This window comes from Malurus melanocephalus, unplaced genomic scaffold (assembly GCF_030028575.1).
Source record: "Malurus melanocephalus ecotype Western Australia unplaced genomic scaffold, MMel_1.1 scaffold_53, whole genome shotgun sequence".
Lineage (NCBI taxonomy): Eukaryota > Metazoa > Chordata > Aves > Passeriformes > Maluridae > Malurus > Malurus melanocephalus.
In genome coordinates, this window is record NW_026623285.1 from 1,951,018 (window position 1) to 1,970,111 (window position 19,094).

The window sequence follows — 19,094 nt, forward strand, 5'->3', positions numbered from 1 at the left end:
AACTGTATAACATACATTCAGAACCTTATCTACTGTCTGCAGTTTTGCTTCTTTCAGAGGTAGCAAATAGTCTTCTTGTAGTACATAGTGTGCTTTGCCAAATTGCTTTCTTAGCTATGTAATTTACCTTTTAAATTAGAAAAGAGGCATATTTTTCAACCTGATAAGTTTTGTGGTAAGGTTTTTTGTGTGATTTTTTTTTTTTTAATTGGGTTGTATTAGGTACTTGCAGTAAAGGCCCATTGATTATGCCCAAGTTGGTTCAGTTAAACAGGTGTTTTMCTTGGTTTGCTTGTTTGGCTTGCTGATGTTGTGTAGATGGTTCAGGCACTGTTAATGCAGCAGAGTGAACACTGCTGTTCTYTCAGCTGTGTAACAGCTTTCTGAGGCAGGGAACAAAATGCCAAGTGAGCTTCCCATGCTGATGGTCTTTCTTTAAGGCACTCTGTCTCAAGATTGAATTGACTGGCTTTACCAAGGGATTATAAAAGGAAAGAAATTTAACAAAATGGAAAATGAGAAAAAAGTATTTTCCAAGTTCAGCTGAAACTCAAGAAATTAAAAGTTGGGAGTAATTTTTACACTGCAAAAACTGTGCATTGTAAGGCAGAGCTTTCATCTTAGAAAAGCTTACATTTTGTGTAAGATGAATCAAATGACAGTTGAAGAAGATACAGTGAAATAAAATGTTTTTTTTTTTTTTCCTCAGGTAGATATTGGATAATTCCTTATTGCCATACAGGCAGGCACTCCCTGTTTATGCTCCCTCCCTCATCCGCCCATTTGTTTTTCTACTTGGCATATTTTCTTTAGGCTGTTTTGTTGAAATGGACTATGGGTGAAATCTAGATATGGGAGAGCTAATACCACTGTGTAACATTGCAATGAGGAAGGGGTTTATATCTGTGGGACAGCATAGAAGAMGAAAAAGCTTTCATGATGTCTACATGCCTATTTGTTAGTAGAAGGAAAACCTGTCTAGTGTGAGCATTATTGGGACAGCTGAGTTGTCCCTACTTGCCCAGCAAATTGCAAAGTACTTGGTGAAGAACTCTCAACCTTTGCCATACTTCAGCATTTCCACAACTGAAGCAACTAAGTTGGTTTATATGACTGRAAAGTGTTTATGATGTCCTAAATTGAAGTAAGCCTTTTTGCTCAAAAGTRGGAAATAGGAATATCATGACTGGATTACTCTGTAATGGCATATTTAAGCTTTCCATTTTATGGAGGGAAAAATTAAATAAAGTGGGGTTTCAGCTATACATTGTACCTAATAACCTAATCTGGATATGGCATTTTTTGTGGGATAAATGATGCACAGTCATGTTTTGATTTAAAAACATGGGTTGAGAAGGTGATAATAGGATTTGGTTTCTGGATTGTTAATCTCTTGGTTAACTTCAGGAAGAAAAGAAAGAATATTTGCATTTGTGCACAGCTATCTAATTAAAAAATGTATTTCAGAGTGGAATTTGAGAGAATTAAATGTAGAGAATATTGAAGAATTTGTCAAATACCAGGTTAGCAGATACTTTATGTCTAAATCAGTTATAAAATGGATTTTTTTCTTTCTATTGGTTTAGGGAAGTTGCATCATCTAAGTCATATGTGCTCTTTTGACTGAGAARTAAGAATGTTTCTATTTTTAGAGTTTTGAACTCTGAACAAAATGTTTTTGGAGTTTTCAGTGGATTCCTTAAAAAGTGATGGTATCAGCACRGTCAGTCAATACAGACAGTTGCTGTGCTGATCAGATGATGAGCCTGAGYTCAGGCTTCACATCAAATCTTGGGTGTAGTTTGACAGGTCATTCTTCATTTCCCTCCTCTGAACTTCAGATGGTTTTGTGTTGTAGTTCTATAATTTGCAATGTTTGTGTTCTTGAATGTGGATATTGTAATGTTTSCCATGGCCCATACCAGGTTTTTAAGTTGGACTAATAAACTGTGCCCGTTTTGCTCTTCCTGGCTCAGAGAGTTTCTCAGTGTGTCCTATAGAAATTTCTCATTTATTTAAGATTTCTGATAGTGAGAAAGTACAAACATGCATCAACTTTGACTGGAACTTGGTTTCATGTTTGTAGTTGACTTTTTGTTGGTTGTATTGTTTTTTTTTTGGTTTTTTTTGGTTTTCTTTCCTTTTTTTTAAAACTGATATATGAAGTTAACTTTACTTTTGGTTTCACATTTTGGTACATGAGAATATATTCTTGATACCAAAATATAACTGTTTACTTCACATGAGTCTTCAACAGAAATGAAGTGTGGGTTTCCACATCTTTGCCCTTGTTACCATCTTTTGACAGCTGTAAAGTTCTAATTATTAATGTTAATAAATGTGATTGGAGCTTCATAAATTTTCATAATTTTTATAGATTTCTTCATAAATTTTTAGAACCTGCTTAGTAAATGAAGGAAGTGAAAAAGGATACATTATAATTGAAGATTTGMTTTTAAATATATTTTTATAATGAACATAATTTGTCTCAATTGCATTTTTTCCATTGTTTTGAATTTCAAATACAGAAATGAAATTTTCAAATCTTTCTTTCAAGCATTTTTTTGTTTTCTGTAATGTTTTTATGAAAACAGGTGCTCCGTGTTGTGTCATATCAGCTGTTTTGACAGTTGAAATGGTCAAACTCTTGTTCTTATAGGCCTGACRATTAAAATAGCCATTTTCATCCTGTCAGTGTAGTACAGGTGAGATGTTCAGATTTGAATGGGTTCTGTGGAGTATCTGGACTCCTCTCCTCTTTCGGAGACTAACCTGGAAGATAGTCTATATTATTTGTGGTAGGYTTTGTTGGTGTGATCACCAGTAAGACAAATAGTCTAGCTTCTCTGATTCCTGTCATGAAAATGGAAGTATTTTTCCAAACCGATATGCCTGATGTTGCTGAAGATGCTGTTTGTTTTGCTTCCGAAGCTACAGGGTTTTATTTATCATATAAGCTCACTGTGGGGCTGCTGACGAATATTCCCATCTTCTCTTCWTATTTTTCACTTTTTGTTCATTTTCTGTGTAGCTTTTGGCACTTGTTTTAGTTTATCTCAATTTTTATTTACTTTCCCTTAAGCAGTGTTAAATTTTATTCATATAGTTTAACCCTATCTTTAGGCAACTATTGGTTTTATTTCTGAGCTGAAAGAAGTACCTGTGTCAAAGATCACATTTAAATCATTGCTGAGCCTTCCAGGGTGTGCTATAGTATTATATCTGTGATAGAATAAACTGTTGCTGTAGAGAAGCTTATGACTATGTATATGTGTATAGTATATATAGACTATTTTGTCATTTGGAGCCACTGTTCTTCATACTAGGCTCGTTAAAGAGAATATTGACAAAAGATAAAAAGTACTAAAGTAAAAGTTTATTAAAAGCTGTTGATAAAAAAGTTGGGGTTTTTTTTTGTTTTGTTTTTTGGTTTTTTTTTTAAGATCTACATCCTATACCTAAAACATGGGTTACTTAAATTTGTTTTTATTTTATTCTCAGCATATAATTAGGTGTCTTGCTCTTTGTTTCTGCCATCTAAGAAATAACCCTGTGGAACTTAATGGTATTTATTGRTRTGTAGGAAGGATGTAGAAAAATGTWACYAGGTTRACTTGCTTTGCTGCAGAATATTSACCTTCCCCTTTTAAAATGTATTCAGCTGTGAGGAAGGTGAGATTCATTCATACATCCTTCTCTGCATTGTCACATTTTGACATGTGCAAGCTGTAGCAGGGAAAACCCGCATTTTCTGAAATTCTGTGAAGTGACAAGAGCTGTTGGGCAATCCACACCTGCTGATAACTTGCGTGTGCCCATTAAGAAATAAAGGACTTGTCATGATCATAAGAATGTGAGACGGGGAGCCTCACCAGGGGAAACATGATGGATGACAGGAAATATGGGGAATTGCTAAAGAAMATTCTTGTGTAAACTTCCCAGAGTATTGCCTGCTAGCCCTTGATGTGTCACAGTTTTCACTTTACCAGTAGTCCACAGAGTAGAGTTATACTTAAAAATCCAACACCTGCTGAGAAACAGACCAGGAGAGTTATTTATTTTCTACATAAATACTCTTTTTGTTTGTATCAGTRTGGGTAAAGTTTTAAATGACCTCAGAAAAAATCCTTTTGTCCATTACTGCCACAGACAGAGTATTGATAAAACTAACTTTTGGTTTCGGGATAAATCACTGAATTTACAAATCAACATGTGATAACTAAGAAAAATAAAAAAATAGAATTCCAGGAATAAATTGCATCAGAAATTGATTTGATCTTCTGTAGAGACTGTTTTTGTGTTTATGTTCTCTGAATTTTGTTTCTTCTCTACGTTTTCCAGTTTAATTATCAGAAGGATCAATGTTATTTTAGTCAGGAAAATAGCATCAGAAGCAGTGAGTGTGTTTCATTTAACAGAAATGAAAACTAGAGTAAAATGAAAAGATTGTTTCAGTTCGTTACAGTATTTRTTCTGGACGTGGTAATTTAGTTTCTTTTCTGAAACGAAAAAGATGATGTTGACTTTTCACTTACTGAGGAGTACATTTAGAAAGCTGTGTGCTTTGCGACACCAAGTAATGATATAAGCTTTTCTTCTCTGAAGTAAAAGCAAGTTCAGAAAAAAAACGATAGTAAAATCTGAGTTGAAGACATGACTAATGTGAAAATTTGCAAAATGTTTTTCCTGTGAACTTTTATTKAGAAAAAAATTCTTTTACCCCCTTCAAGTTACTGGAAGAGTTTTCCTTGTTGTTTTTGAGATGTTTAACAGTGTGGGAATAGCAACCCCAGGAAATCTCATGTCATTGACATCTTTGAAAGCTGCTTGATAGGAGATATTGTAGAAATCTTCTTTGCTAAGAATAGGCCTAAGATGTAGTAGGTGATTCCATTCTAGTGGATGTGTTAAGCATCTGCACTGCTTCTCTTTAATGAATGTTGCCTTACACAAGTAACTGAAAATGAGAATTTTGTCTGGTTCCATTGTTGTAGAACAGAAATATAAAGAATATAAAAAAGAATATAAAAAAGACTCTATTATGTTTGACAGTAGTTTTTTCCATATTTCTAAATAGAAAATGAAGGAATGAATGGACATCTTTGGAATAATCTATTCAATTTTTTAAAAAATTAATGCTCTTTATTAATTTGCATACATTAAATTTATGCCTATATACATATATAATTGCTGTTTTGCTATTGAATTACTTTCASTTCTGATGTTCTCTTTGCCTTTGCCTCTCTAAACATGTTTTCCCTTTTTTTCCCCTTTTAAATTGAAAATTTCTTGAAACACCCAGCTATTAATGCCTTTAAAATACACTACTGCAATGTATTCTTTATATAGGAGGACTTCTAAACTTGGAGTTTGGAAGTGTKGTCTATTGAAGTAGTGAAAATCATTATTGTTAACTTAAAATATTTTTTTGGTTGTTGTGTGGTTTTTGTGTATGGGTATTTGTTTTTCTTCTTCCTCTTAAAACAGTCTTACCTGATTAAAATTGGGAACCAATTTACTCCTTTTCCATATCTTAATTCTTCCATGACAATATACTCAGTTACTGATAAACTATACTGATACCTAGCTTTTGCCCAGGTTTTTGGTATTTTATTTTTCATCAGTGCAATCAAATATATTTTTGCTTTACCATTATGCTATTGTTGATATCCGTTGCTTTACAGTAGTTGCTTTGGCTTTGTGGTTTAGTTGCATGTATTTCAAGCCTGTTGTAATATACATCTTCAGAGGATAAAATCACAGGATCRTAGAATGGCCTGGGTTGGAAGGGATGATACAGAACGTGTGGTTTCAGCCCTCTTACTGAGGGCAGGGACCCYTCTCACTAGACCTGGTTGCTGAAAGCTTYATCCAACCTGACCTTGAACACTTCCAGAGATTGGGCATCCACAGCCTCTCTGAGCAACCTGTGCCAGTGATTCACCACTGTACAGAACTGCACACTTAGGAAAACTCTGAAAGCAAATGTTTATTGAAGGTAGCAGGAAGACCGTGCTGACTTAGTGACTTAGGTTTTCGTGCAGATSTGCTTTTTATCTTTGAAGACATAGTGTGTATGTGTGAGAGAATTAGAATTCCARTGAAATGCTGGTCTTTGACATTGCCAAAGTTGTCAAAAAAATTCTAGTGTCAATTGTGATCTTTTCAGTAGCATAGAAGGCTTTTTTTCYGCTCCTTTTTGTTTTCTGATGAATCAGTTGGACTGTGGACACAAAAGAGTCAGCATTGGCAGAACCTATGATAAGAMAATCTTATTATAAAATCAAGAATTAATATTTTAATATTTTTAATACAAAAATGTGTATCTTTATGGAAAAAAAGTACCAAATAGTAGTTTAACATCTAGTGAAAACTGTCTGGTGTTTTACATTATATAGACCCTTTTATTGCCTGARACCCATTTATTGCCTTAGGTAACAAGCTTAATAAAATTAATGCTAAATCTTTGACATGCTTGTTAAAATATTCCTGATTTGTAAACATTGTTAAGTATCTTTTTATTTCATTTTGAAGCAGAAATATGCATATTACAGTACGTTGTAAAGACCAGACCATCATAACTGTGCATAASAAATTCTTCTGTTTAATGTTTTCTATTTTTTTTTTTCTTTTTTTGTTGTTTATTTAATTTTAGGTTGGTTGGAGTACTGCAAGAGATTATTACACATTTCTTTGGTCACCTATGCCAGAAAATTATGTAGAAGGATCAACTGTTAACTGTGTGCTGACTTTTCAAGGTGAGTTTAAGGCAGTTATCTATCAGTATTTTCCAACCTACCCTACTTTTTAAAGACTTATCTCTCCATTTAAGTGCTGAGCATTGTGTAACAGTTCTAGAGTTTAAAAAAAATAAATTGGAGGAGAATGTTCAACATTTCACTGTGGRAAGTTTAGTCTTATTTTAGATATCAAGGAAATGGTAAGATAAACTATGTGATGTAGTATGTTTTTTACTTAGTAATGATAAATATTCATGACTGATAGAGAAACTCAGCTGGAAACTAATAAAATACAGAAAGTGACTTTTTTTAATCATCATTAGGCTTTTTTAATTTTGGTATCTCTTAGTGCATTGTGTCTTTTTAGTCTCTGAACTATAGCTGTATCAGTGTGAAGTGATTCTTGTCAAAGAATAAGTAGTTGATGGTTGCATGAAGGTTCAGAGTAGTCATAGAGTTTCATGGGACCTTTGTTGCAAGGAATTGATGCAAATGTCTGAAGCTTTTAGGAAAGGAATAAAGAACAAACCAGCAAATGTTACACCACTGTACAGGTCCATAGTTTGGAAGGCAGAGAATTTCATACAGTTGTTTAGACACAGCCACAGAAGATGGCTTAGCACTCAGAGAGGTGCTGACAACAGTCTCTGGAGTGGAAAACCAGAGTAAGTGACCTTCCAAACTTCCTTCTGCTGGGTTTTTCAGCTTAGAAAGGGAAATAATGTGAAGTCATCGGTGTCTCTAAAATCAGCTAGCCATGGCATAAGTGGATTAACCATTCTGTATAAATAAATAAATAGGAACCATTCATGTAAGCTACCAAGTGACAAGTTCAAAACAGTCAACATGCAGAACTTGTTGCCAGAGGACATGACAAATGTCAGAAATCTACATGCATACAAAATTTCATGTGAAAAGAGCACCTCCACTAAATTAATGCTTTTCTGCTTACAAATATAATTTTATGTACCATCTTATCTTCGTTTTTACTTCCCAGACTTGGCCTTAGCCTTTGTTTGTGTGTGTGTGTTTATTGATTAAAACATAATAAAAAAAAAAAATGGAAGTCCTGAAATGATGACTGTATAAGCTTACTGTCTTATTAAAGCTGCAAATGGCAATAACTTGGACGAATTCAGTTCTTTCTCTTTTGCCAGGTCTTTTTTTTTATTCTGGTACTTTTGATGAGGATCATATCCACGTGGTCTGATAGCCTGATAACCGTTTTATAACCTTGATATTGATTTAAAAATGTGTGTGCTCCATAGAAACTGGAAGGAAGTAATTAGTTTCTTTTACAGTTACCAAAGTTCACTGAATGAATGAAATTGGGTTGGAAAAGTGATCTAGAAGAGYAGGACTCTTCATGCCATCAGTCTTTTATGCACAGAAATTTTACCACACATGAAGAGACTGAGTAACTGTGTCCCATCTGTTACATTCCATCCTGACAGATCTCCACTTTTATAGAGCTGCCAGATTGAATCTCCATTCAAACAGTCTCCCAGTTGTGTTTGGCAAGATATTTTAATGCTTCTTAGATGAGATCAGTAGATCTTACAGGAGCTTAGTTATCTGAGTTAAATAGTAAATGTTGTGCAGCATGCTTTAAATGTTTATTTTTTTTTAATGATCAAGTAGGTGTGCTGGAAAAAAATAATCAGAAATCTGTTCCTCCAATACATGTTGGATGCAAGAAAAAAGACTTTCAGTAGTTTTAAAATCATATTGTCTGAACCAATATTTAAATGTGCTGAAACAGCAGTGTAGATTGTTCTGCTTTTATTTCTGTGTAGTTTCATCTTATTCAAGCACTGAAACAGGTAAACTGAACTCCCATGCTATATAGGAAAGTGTAGTCAGGCCCAAAAGCACGAATCCTGAGATTAAGATACTGTTCCCTGAGTGACAGCTAATAAAGTATAAGACTAATGGAAACGTGAAGTTCTCAATACAAGCGCTGTTTATACAACGAGTGTAATGTTGTACCATTTCTGGGAAAAGAGCTAAGACTACTGGGAAAAGACTTCTAGGAATCTGGAMTAAAAGTTGGTGATTAGTTAATGATAAAGTTAGAAAGGGAGAAGAKTGAAATGTGGTGAAATAAGAACTGAAATGGGTGACATCACCTGCTGGACTGAATATTGGGTGAGGATTTATGTCAGTATCATCCTCAGGCTGACTACAGCATCAGAAAATYAGTATTCTGGATAAAACTGGCCGATAGTCTTACCATTGAGCTGAGTAAGGCATGGGTCATGAATTTAGTAATGAAGGTGAAAATCTCAGTAATTATGGAGATGATTGTTTAACATTCATAAATATTACTGTGGTTGAACCTGGGTCATGCAAGAGCCTTGAAGGTTTAGTGGGCAATAGTTCAGTTGGATAGTTACACAAATTCTTCTCAAAAGATTTGCTTGCACCATGCAGTATTACATAGCTTCAAGAAAGAGGATTTATTCTTACCTTGTAAARTCCAGAAGAATCGTTTTCAATTTTAAAACACAGGCTCTTTGTTAAACTCCAGGTTCTCCCCTTTTASCTAATGTYRTCCATTCAGAGTGTTTCCATGCTTYGGYATTTAAAACCAGCAAAAATAAATGGSWTTKKYCCMMMARSCCCYYYKSSCCCCMAAAMCAATGACAACAACAACAAAAAACCCTGTGTACAAATGGARCCTGGTAAAGTTGCAGATGTCTTGTCATTGCATTTTGTTGTGTCTTTGTTGTATTTGGTTGTGTAGGTATTACAAGGCCAAAAAAATCACTTATTCTCTGTTCTGTGACTGTAGAGCAGTCACACGATAATGTGGTCGTGATGCAACTTCRTGGCATCTGATTGCTAATGATTCTGTTTCATAAATGTATAAACAGCAGCTATTACCTAATGTATACAATGKGATAAGTACATACAGCACTTATTGCCTAACACTGTTTTGTCTTGTCTTAAATTCTGGTAGAAATTGCTGGGGGGTGAATGTTACTAAATAGGATGACTTTTTCTTTCTACTGTTTTGGTGATATTTGTGCCTTACTGAAGCAATGAGCATGAAATCTCTAAGTCARACATGATGATGTAATCTGTTTACAGATGGAGACTTTTAAGTTTGTGTAGAATGTATCTTCAAATATGAATTTATTTTGATAGGGTATTACCTACCAAATGATGATGGAGAATTTTATCAGTTCTGTTACGTGACTTACAAAGGAGAGATTCGTGGAGCAAGCACACCTTTCCAGTTTCGTACCTCTTCTCCTGTTGAAGAATTGCTCACTATGGAAGATGAAGGAAACTCTGATATGTTAGTGGTGACCACAAAAGCTGGACTTCTTGAGGTTTGATACAAAAATTCTTAAAATGCTATTACTTTTAATACTRTATAGATACAATCACAAATCAAGATTTAAAAACGTGTATCACTAAGCGTGGATTGGGAAACGTAAGATAGATATTGCTGTTTTCTCACATCTGTAGACACCAGCTAAATGGAGGTTATGGTGGGTGTGAAATGGTGCTTCTTGTAAGGAAAAAGAATCATGAAACCAGTATACTTTTATTTGTGCCCAAATTAAGAGCACTAGAGACTAAGCTGAATAATTGCAGGTGCCTAAGTATATTAGAGTAGCTCTTGTTTTATTTAAATCAGTTTTCTATGTGTTATATTCTTTGCTAGAGAGCAAACTTGGTGTGCTTATATCCAGAGTGAAGGTGTTTACATTTATTTGTTGCTGTTTGTAGGCTGAACACTACTTAAACCCAAACAACAAAAAAGAAACTCCAGCTTTTGTTGGAGTTACGTCTTGGAAAATTGCTCAGTACAGTTCTTTWACCTTGCCATCAGACATTTTATCCTGTTGTCAGTTGCATCTAGGTGCATAAGTGCATGTATTTGTTTATGATTTTCAAAATTTAGGGATAAGGCACTTAGTACAGAGATATATTTGGGGTATTTTTGCTTTTCAGATATGTACTCATAATACTGAAATGAAAGCAGTTCTCAAATATTTTTTATTATCTTGGTTTGTAGAACTGTAGAGCAGTTTGGGTTGGAAAGGAATCTTAAAATGTCCTCTACTCCAACCCTCTGCACTGACRGGGACATCTTCAACTCCATCAGGATGCTTACAGCCCCGTCCAGCCTGACCTTCAGCATTTCCAAGTGCATCTGTCACCTCTCTGGGCAGCCCTTTCATGTGTTTCACCACGCTCATCATACAGAATTTCTTCTTATGTCTAATCTGAATTTATCCTGTTTTAGTTTAAAACCYTTAYRCCTTGTTCTATTGCTACAGGCCCTACTAAATMTTTTGCTCCTGTCTAATTTATAAGCCCCACATAAATAAAGGGGGCACAGTTCATGTTTCAGGGCTTACTTTTCAGATGTTGGGGCTGTTAGTGTGTTCATTTTTCTCTAGGAATTTCCTCAAATACTGCTTTGGGGAGAGTGTGTGTCTCTTCACTCAGCTGTCTTTTTTTCTCCAAGCTGCCATCGTCAGAATTAGCTTTTCTACAGTTGCTGTCTTTTGGAAACAGTAAAGGCACTTYATTTAAGGAGGGAAAACTTGAGGATCAAGGAAAATCAGGACATCGCGAAATATGCTATCTAATGGTAGTTTGGTACCATGCAGTTAAAGCAGTTAAACTTCAGAAATTTGGGAAGAGGGGAAAACTAATAATGTAACCAGGGAGCACACAATTTGTGCTTCTGCTCAAATATGGGAGTAATTTGTTATCCACTTGTTTGACTAGCATGAAGGGGAGAAAAATTACCAAACCCCCCCTTTTTTTTCTTTAACAGTTTAAAATTGAAAAAATAATAAAAGAAAAAGAAGAGCTATTAAAGGTAACTTCTGTTCTGGAAAAGGAAACGACGCAACTCAGAGAACAAGTTGAACAACTGGAGAAAGAGCTTAACCATGAAAAGCAGAGATGTGAACTACTGCAAACAGAGCAAAAGGTTAGTTGTTTAACTGATTAAAGCTGACTCATAATGTCTGTAATACTGCTTTTTCAAGAACCAGTCAAACTTTGTGAAAATCAGCTCTCAAAACCCCTAGCATTTAGATAGACATTTACACTAGAATAGGTCAGTTCCTATTAACCTCCTGCCACTATTCCTTTTATGTCGTAAAATGGCTAAAATATTTCAGGCTTTTGGTACCAGGCTTGGTTAGATAATCGATGRCAACTGTTACCAGATGTTTGACATTTAACTGAGCTTGAACTGGGTTTCATAGTGAAAAGTAGTTGATAGTTTAAAGTTTGCTTACATTAATTTAAAATGGAGGAAGGYTTTTCAAAATAAGCTCTCWTTAGGGAATAACTGCRTAGAACACAGGCTATTGAAAATGGTAAAAATTTTTGGTATGAATAGCAAAGATCAAGACTTAACAGAGAATGCTTCTGCCAAGGTATATAAAGAGTGAAAAGTAACTAGTGACCAACTTCTCTTAGAAGGTTTCAGTATTCAAAGGGAAAAGAAGCATAAACCTAAAAGTCAGTTTAAAGTGTTAATTAATGGCAAAAATGTAAATATAGCCTAAACCAAAGCCAGCTTAATTTGGAATTCTGTCTGTGGTAACGAGGAAATCTAATACTATAAAAAGGGCACCAAAAAGTTCATGTWTTTAAGCTGCTGCCTTTTAAAAAAACCCAACTTTTAGGAGAAGATTAAAAACATGTGGGAGGGAGGTGGTGACATGGACAAATTTGAAGTAATGAAACCTATATAATTTAGCTGTGGACAGCAGTTAATAGACTATTTCTAGCTAATAGTWTGTATGTGTCAACAGTCCTGTGTCATACACCTTTAACAGGAATTTGTTGAGGGAACTTGAAAATATTAGTGCTTTGTAGTATACTTTTGAACAGTGAGTGAATGATACTAGAGTGTTGGCTAAGGAAAAAAGAAAGGATAAGGTCTTGCGCAGAAAAAAAGTTTTTCCTATTAAAGAATAATTTTAATTTTGTGTGCCTGGGAGAACTAGCTTTTGATGAGAGAAGAATATAAATTCTRTTTCATGGATCTGCAGATCATAGGTTTGGTGGATAAATCTGATTCAGCTACATAGATACTTTTCATTGTCACTTGAGGCTCTTATTTTAAAAAATGTTTGAAAGCAAACTGTCAGTTCCAACGCATGTTAGTTTTGCTATTCCATTTTAGAACAATTTGTGAAATGGGATTTTGAGTGCTGTTGAGCAAGGATACAGATGGTATAAAACAAAAATGCATCAATACTTTCTCCCATTTTCCTTCTCTAATCCAAAATAGTTGTGCCTCTAAGATACCAGAATTTAGCAAATAGGATTTAGTTGCAAGAATGTTTGGGTTTATTTTGTGGGTTTTTTTCTCTTTTTGTTTTTTTTGTTTTTTTGTTTCCCTCTGTTATTGTTGTTCACCTTTGGCCTTGTATTTTCCTGAAAAGATAATGGAGTATGACAAACTTCTTACTTGTATTTAGCTACAAATAGGTGTCTGATCTGAGGCTGGTGCAGCTCCTCACCTGGCTAGAATACTATGGAAATTTTCTAATTTATGCAATTATTTTTTGTCTCTAAGACTCTGATTCTGTCTTATTTTACATCTTTTATGTCCTGTTCTCCRTTTTTCACTTTTTTAAAAAAAGAAACATACCTGCTGAGTTGAAAAAGTATTCATTTGTTTATGTATATAAACAGAATATAAATTGGGTGTTATTCCTGAAAATTAAGGGAACATCTGCTACCTTTGCTAAATCAGGTGCAGTAAGTTAGCTTTTTAATTGGAAATTTAATAAGCAATGCTTTGTATRTGGCTCTCCAGTCTTAAAGAAGACCTGCTCTCCCTGCCTCCCCACTCCAGTATATCAAATACAGCAGTGGGTTGCAGGATTATGTAACTTATGTTTGCTGGGAATGCTTACAGGACATTAATGGATTGATTTAAAGATTTCTGAGCAGCAGTGACGCAGCATTCAGTTGGATTTCACTAACTRTGTTTTGTGTTCCTTGTGGTTTGTTTAAAAAATAAAGCAACAACCATACCCAAAATCTAAACAAAACAACCCCTCAAAACACCCCCTCCCCAGCTGACCACCAACACAAATCTTACTAAACGTCTCCTGAGCACACCCCCAGGATAATCTAGTGTGATTTGTGTGTTGTCAGTAGTTGTTATTGGCAATAAACCTAAGCAATGCAWTAATGTGGCTATTTTTATATAAGACTACAGGGGATAATCTTGGAAGTGATAAGTAATCAGAATGTATTTGTATTTTCTGTAACAGCAGAATCTTCACAGGTGCTTAGTGTGACCCAGGTTGTTTTGGCTTGTCTTATGGGTTTTTTACCTTTGAGTGGTTGTTTTAACGAAATATTATGGGGRCTTTTTMTTTTCTTTTTTTAYTTGTAGTCCTCTTTTTTCATATGCATGTGAATTTTTAGTTATCCTCTACAGATTCTTAATACATAAATAGATTAAAAGCGGAATAGATTAATTTAAAATTTGTATTTTTAAAAACCTTTAACTTAAGGTTAAACTATTTTGAATTCTATTTAAAAAAAAATCTTCCAATATACTTTAGAGCATATTGGACTAATGAACAATTCATATGAGAAAATATAATTATTTCATATTCTAGATGTCATTGCCTTTGTGGTTTAAGGTAGCTATAATTGATAGATATCTATTTCCATTAAAAGTAAAGCTAAGTTACATTGAACTCATGTGCAATCTCTTAACAGCATACTTTTTTTTGTTTATTTTTGCATGTWCTTCCATCAAGAAATGCACAGGTATTTTTCTGCTTGTTCAAAGAGCTCTCAAAAACCCCACAGTAGCACTGTRTTTAAAAAGCAGTAATGGCATGTGCCAAGGAAGTGGAAGTATCTGTACAGACACAAGTGTTTGATTCTAATTGAGTGCAGAGCTCTCTATGCTGCCAATGTATTGGCAACTTATATTTGCTTATTACCTTTATATTGTAATAAGGGAGCCCTGGARTTATGAYCCCCTGTATGCATAATTCTTGCCAWTCTGCCTAATTTCTAAAAATCTTACTTAGTTTCTTCAGAGAAAATAATGTGGCTGTCTGAGCTCCTGTGTTTTGTCTTTTGATCACATCCATTGTTAAGCTATATTGTATTTTTGTAGTTGAACAGAATGTGGATGGTGTGGTTAGGGGTTGTAGTGCATTGGTTACTGTGGTGCAGCTTAGCAAATATAAAAAGCAATTATCTTTAATCCCCTTTTTATTCATATCTGTTCATATGTCTTTAGACATCTTTCTTCTTTTTGGTGTTGATTTTTATCAGTCCTTTATTTTCAGAAAGAGCGTAGAAGAARTTTGAATCACTGAGAAATGTCTGTAGGAGCATTGCTTTCTTAAAATAGATAGGATAGTTGTTGACACGATAATGCCACAGCTATATCCCACTTAGTGTTTCCCTCCTACTCCTGATTAAGTGACCTCTCTTCACACCTGGTTACCTGTACAGAGTTTTGGGCAGTGGAACAATTGACTTTTCCATCTGCTTTTTGTCTAGTTAGTATGTTTTATAAGYGGTTGGGGAAAATATTAGGAAGAGRTAAGCTAAAAGTAGATCAATCTTTGAAGAACATGTCATACTAAACAGTCTATTCAGGTATAATACGATTAGTGGYCCCTGAAGCTTGAATATTGGGCTCTATGCATATTTTCAAGTATTGAAAAGATGCCCATTTTTGAGTTTTACAAATAGGTGAGTTCCTGTGTTTGTGATGCTTGAAATTAATGGCCACAGCAGACCAACAGACTTGCTTTGCTCAAGTGCCCTTGCTGTTCAGGAGAAAAACAGTTATGTGTTGCCTTCTTACAAGGTAGTCATCTCATTTCCTACCAAWGGTAGGAGGAATAAATGCATTCAAGATGTAAAGTCATAATGTGCTGTTAGAGTTCTTGAAACATAYCTTCTTGTGACACTTATTGTCACTRCTTGTCCGGAAAGGCTTTTGCTTTTTAGATTTGGTAAACTTGTTCATGTTTTATCACATTGTAGTAAAAAAATTGTATTCAACACATGAATGATTCTGCAGACATTTTCTCTTGTTGTTGCCATCATCACAGAAAAAAAAATATTTGCAAGACACACAGCTTGGCATTAGTCAGTGTTTGCCCTCACAGGGAACGTGCTCACCAGCCCCACTTTTTTAGTGTGTACTTATGGTTTGTTAYCATTAAGTTGTGTTGATGACCCCACCCAGCTAAAGCTTGACATAATATGAAGGACAAATTCAGTCTTTATTTCTTTTAGGCTGATCTTTTCCTCTTATCCAATGCCTGCTTAATGCAGTATATAGTTCTGACAAAATTGGAGTGGATAAGTGGTCTGTCCTTTTCCTACACTGCAGCATGAATACTCTTTTAGTCTTCTGAAAAAGGCTGCTGTATTTTCAGTTAGAGCAAAGCATGGTATTCCTTTGCAGCAGTTTCCATGTCAGTTAAAACGTTACTACTTTTGTTTTCCCCAACCGACATTAAAATATTCTTATTGAGTATGAAGATTTAACTTAATATGTTAAGTGTGGGAATTCAGAGTAAATGTGAAATTATTGGAAATGTTTCAGAAATTGCACATCTTTTTCTCACAACCTTCTATTAGTGTTTCAGAGTTAATCTGTTTTTAGTAGRGTGATGTTCCCTGGAAGCATACTTTTATTTAGGGTCATGCTGTAYATACAGCTTTGCAACTCTGGCAATATAACACTGTTAAAGTAATGATGTAGCTACACACTATGATTATTTTGCCTAAAAAGATGACACATTATGCATGGTTACCAGAACTGTTTCAGGTTGTTTTTATTATTTCAGCTTGTCCTTTGGTTTGCTTCTGTAAATTGATACATAATCAGTATGTTGAATAACATTAGCACGCTGCTTTTATCTGAGTATGTTTTGCTTTTTTAAAAATTGAAGAAAACAAACTTTAAAAAATGAACAAAAGCTTAGTATGTTTTTATTTAAAAAACAGTAATAAAAATATTTCTAATCTTTATTGTGGACATTGTGAATATAAAATGTTTTTAACTTTGTACATAATAAGAATGCATGCCTTTTGGTCTTTAYGTTGCCAGTTTTGTGTATGCTTAAACTCTGTGTGAGGTCTGTGGCAGCAGTGCACTTGCCTACTGTTTTAAGATTTACTGTTACTGTGCTGAARAAGAGAAGCATGAAGGAGTCCTTGTATGTCCTTCGTAGGTCATTCCTCTGATACTCTGCAACCATTCGATTARGTGAACACTTTTTTTTGCTGTTGTGGAGAAGCAGAGCTTGCAAAAGATGCTTTCGCAGTTATTGGTCTCCCTCTAGTGGGAAGAGAGCACTTCTGAACTGATTTCTTTAATGTGACAGTGGTGWCAAGTCTTATTCCTGTGGTAGTGGTTTCTGCCTATGTTTAGCTTGAGTGAGAAGCAACAGATTTGCAGASTGCTGGTTCATCCTTTGCTCTTGTGAACATTTGAATAGTGTTTCTGTTACGATGTTGGCATAAATTGAGGTAGAAGTTAATATACTGATGTGATAAACTTGTTCTTTCATGCTTTTTGTAAATTTAGTTTACTGTTTAACTTTTAAAAAGTGGGCTTATTCATCTGTCTGATGGCGCATTTTAATAACACATCCATCTAAATCACGTTCTGCTGACAAGTTCTACCTGCACAGTAGCTTTATTCATTGGAGAATTTTATTCAGATGTCAGGGATTCATTTAAGTTGGCTTTTGATGCCATTTTATAAGGAGTTTCTCTGCTTAGATAGTGAAAAAGTACTGTTGTGTTGTCAGCAGTACAAGTGCTCAGTTCAGCCTGTGTGCATGGAAGTAAGTCAGTCAAGAGTTTTTCCAGTGTGTCTTTAGACCAGGCTCTGTTCATACTGTTCGTGTATGCTGCATGTGTGAAAATCTGATGCTCATGAAGATGCATTTAGAAAAAAAAAACAAAAAAAAAACCCAAACCCCCAAAAAATCAAGTAACAGCAAAACACCCAAAAGGCAAAAACCCAAACAGCAACCAAAAAGTGTGCCCCCAGCCCAAAAAGCAAACCTCCCCCCAGTTTCATTTAATTTTAAACACAAATTAAACACTCAGAATTGCTCAGGTTGGCACTGGCAGTTACAGCACCCTTGGGTACTATAAACATCATATGAAGAGAAAACCCTGTTTTATGGGTTTTTTGACTGTTCCCTGTATGAATATTTCTTAAACTGTGCAGTTGAAAATTATTTCACTGAATAATTATACAGAGCAATTTGAAATATTCTACGCTTCAAATTATATATTAATGAAAATGACTTTGAAAAATCAATAGTTTATAGTGAAATTATGGCATGTTTTAAATAACATTCTGACACGTAGATACATGCTGCAAAATCAGTGTACGTAAATGCTTCAGCTGCCTCTTGCAAAAACTTGTATGTTTATAATCTTTATGACAGTAACTGTGTAACTGATGTAACTTAGATGAACTCTTACAGAGTTAGACCTTAATTTTGTAGTTTTGATCACCTTTTTAATGATGTTAGTTTAACAATTAACAGTTAAAGTACTACCACTGTGATATCTTAGGTTTTCAAAATGGACGGCACAGTGATTTTTTAGAGYAGTATTTCTGTTACAAATCATAGTCATGAGGATAACAGCTTAATGTCATTGAGTTTATTTGRAATTGGTTTGTTGTTTTCCTTACTGAATGCTTAATTTTTTTTTAGAAAGAAAAATTAAAGCTTCAAGTTTCCTTTCAGAACTTTCAGGTCCTGTGTTAYGGGCAGACTCAGATTTCGCAGTGGCTGCAATGGTGCTATGTTGTGTTCATCATTTATCCTCAGAGGTCCTTTAAACAGAGCATGATGTCAGCCAAGTGTTTCTGTTTCACATGATTCTGTTGGAGCTGCTGTGATGTCAGTGGGATAAACAAAAGGCTCGTGCAGATAATTGATCTAAACCCTCTAAATTCTCTGTAGGATATCAAGCATAATGGTTCCTCTGACATTAAATTACATCCGGATAAATCAATCCAGCTGAAAGGTGGTGCTGCCTTTTTTTCTTGTGTTTGCGCTTTTTTTTTTTTTTCTTGTGTTTGCGCTTTTTTTTTTTTTAAAGTTTTGTTTTTAAATAGATTGCCTTGTATTTACTGATTTGACCTCTTCAGTGTGAGCTGCATAGCTAGTTTTTAACCTTTTGTTATTCTTCATAACAGTGTATGCATTCTCTAGAAAGTAAAAAAAAAGGCTGCAGATACTGGCCATTAATGTGAATGTTTTACATTGGTGAATGTTTTAGGAGTGGGATAACTTTGAAAAGGTTGATAGGGAGTTCTACATGTTATGAAAATGAAAG

General features: G+C 34.7%; 1 protein-coding gene across 3 annotated transcripts in view; it reads left to right on the forward strand.

Moving 5' to 3' along the window:
- TAX1BP1 (Tax1 binding protein 1) overlaps positions 1 to 19,094 on the forward strand; it is a 55,098-nt gene that overhangs the window by 9,684 nt on the left and 26,320 nt on the right. For all 3 annotated transcript variants that reach the window (XM_057365510.1, XM_057365512.1, XM_057365511.1), the window contains exons 3-5: positions 6,656 to 6,758; positions 9,891 to 10,078; positions 11,542 to 11,700. In XM_057365510.1, the coding sequence (XP_057221493.1) occupies positions 6,656 to 6,758; positions 9,891 to 10,078; positions 11,542 to 11,700 (450 nt within the window). The remainder of the gene's footprint in view (positions 1 to 6,655; positions 6,759 to 9,890; positions 10,079 to 11,541; positions 11,701 to 19,094) is intronic.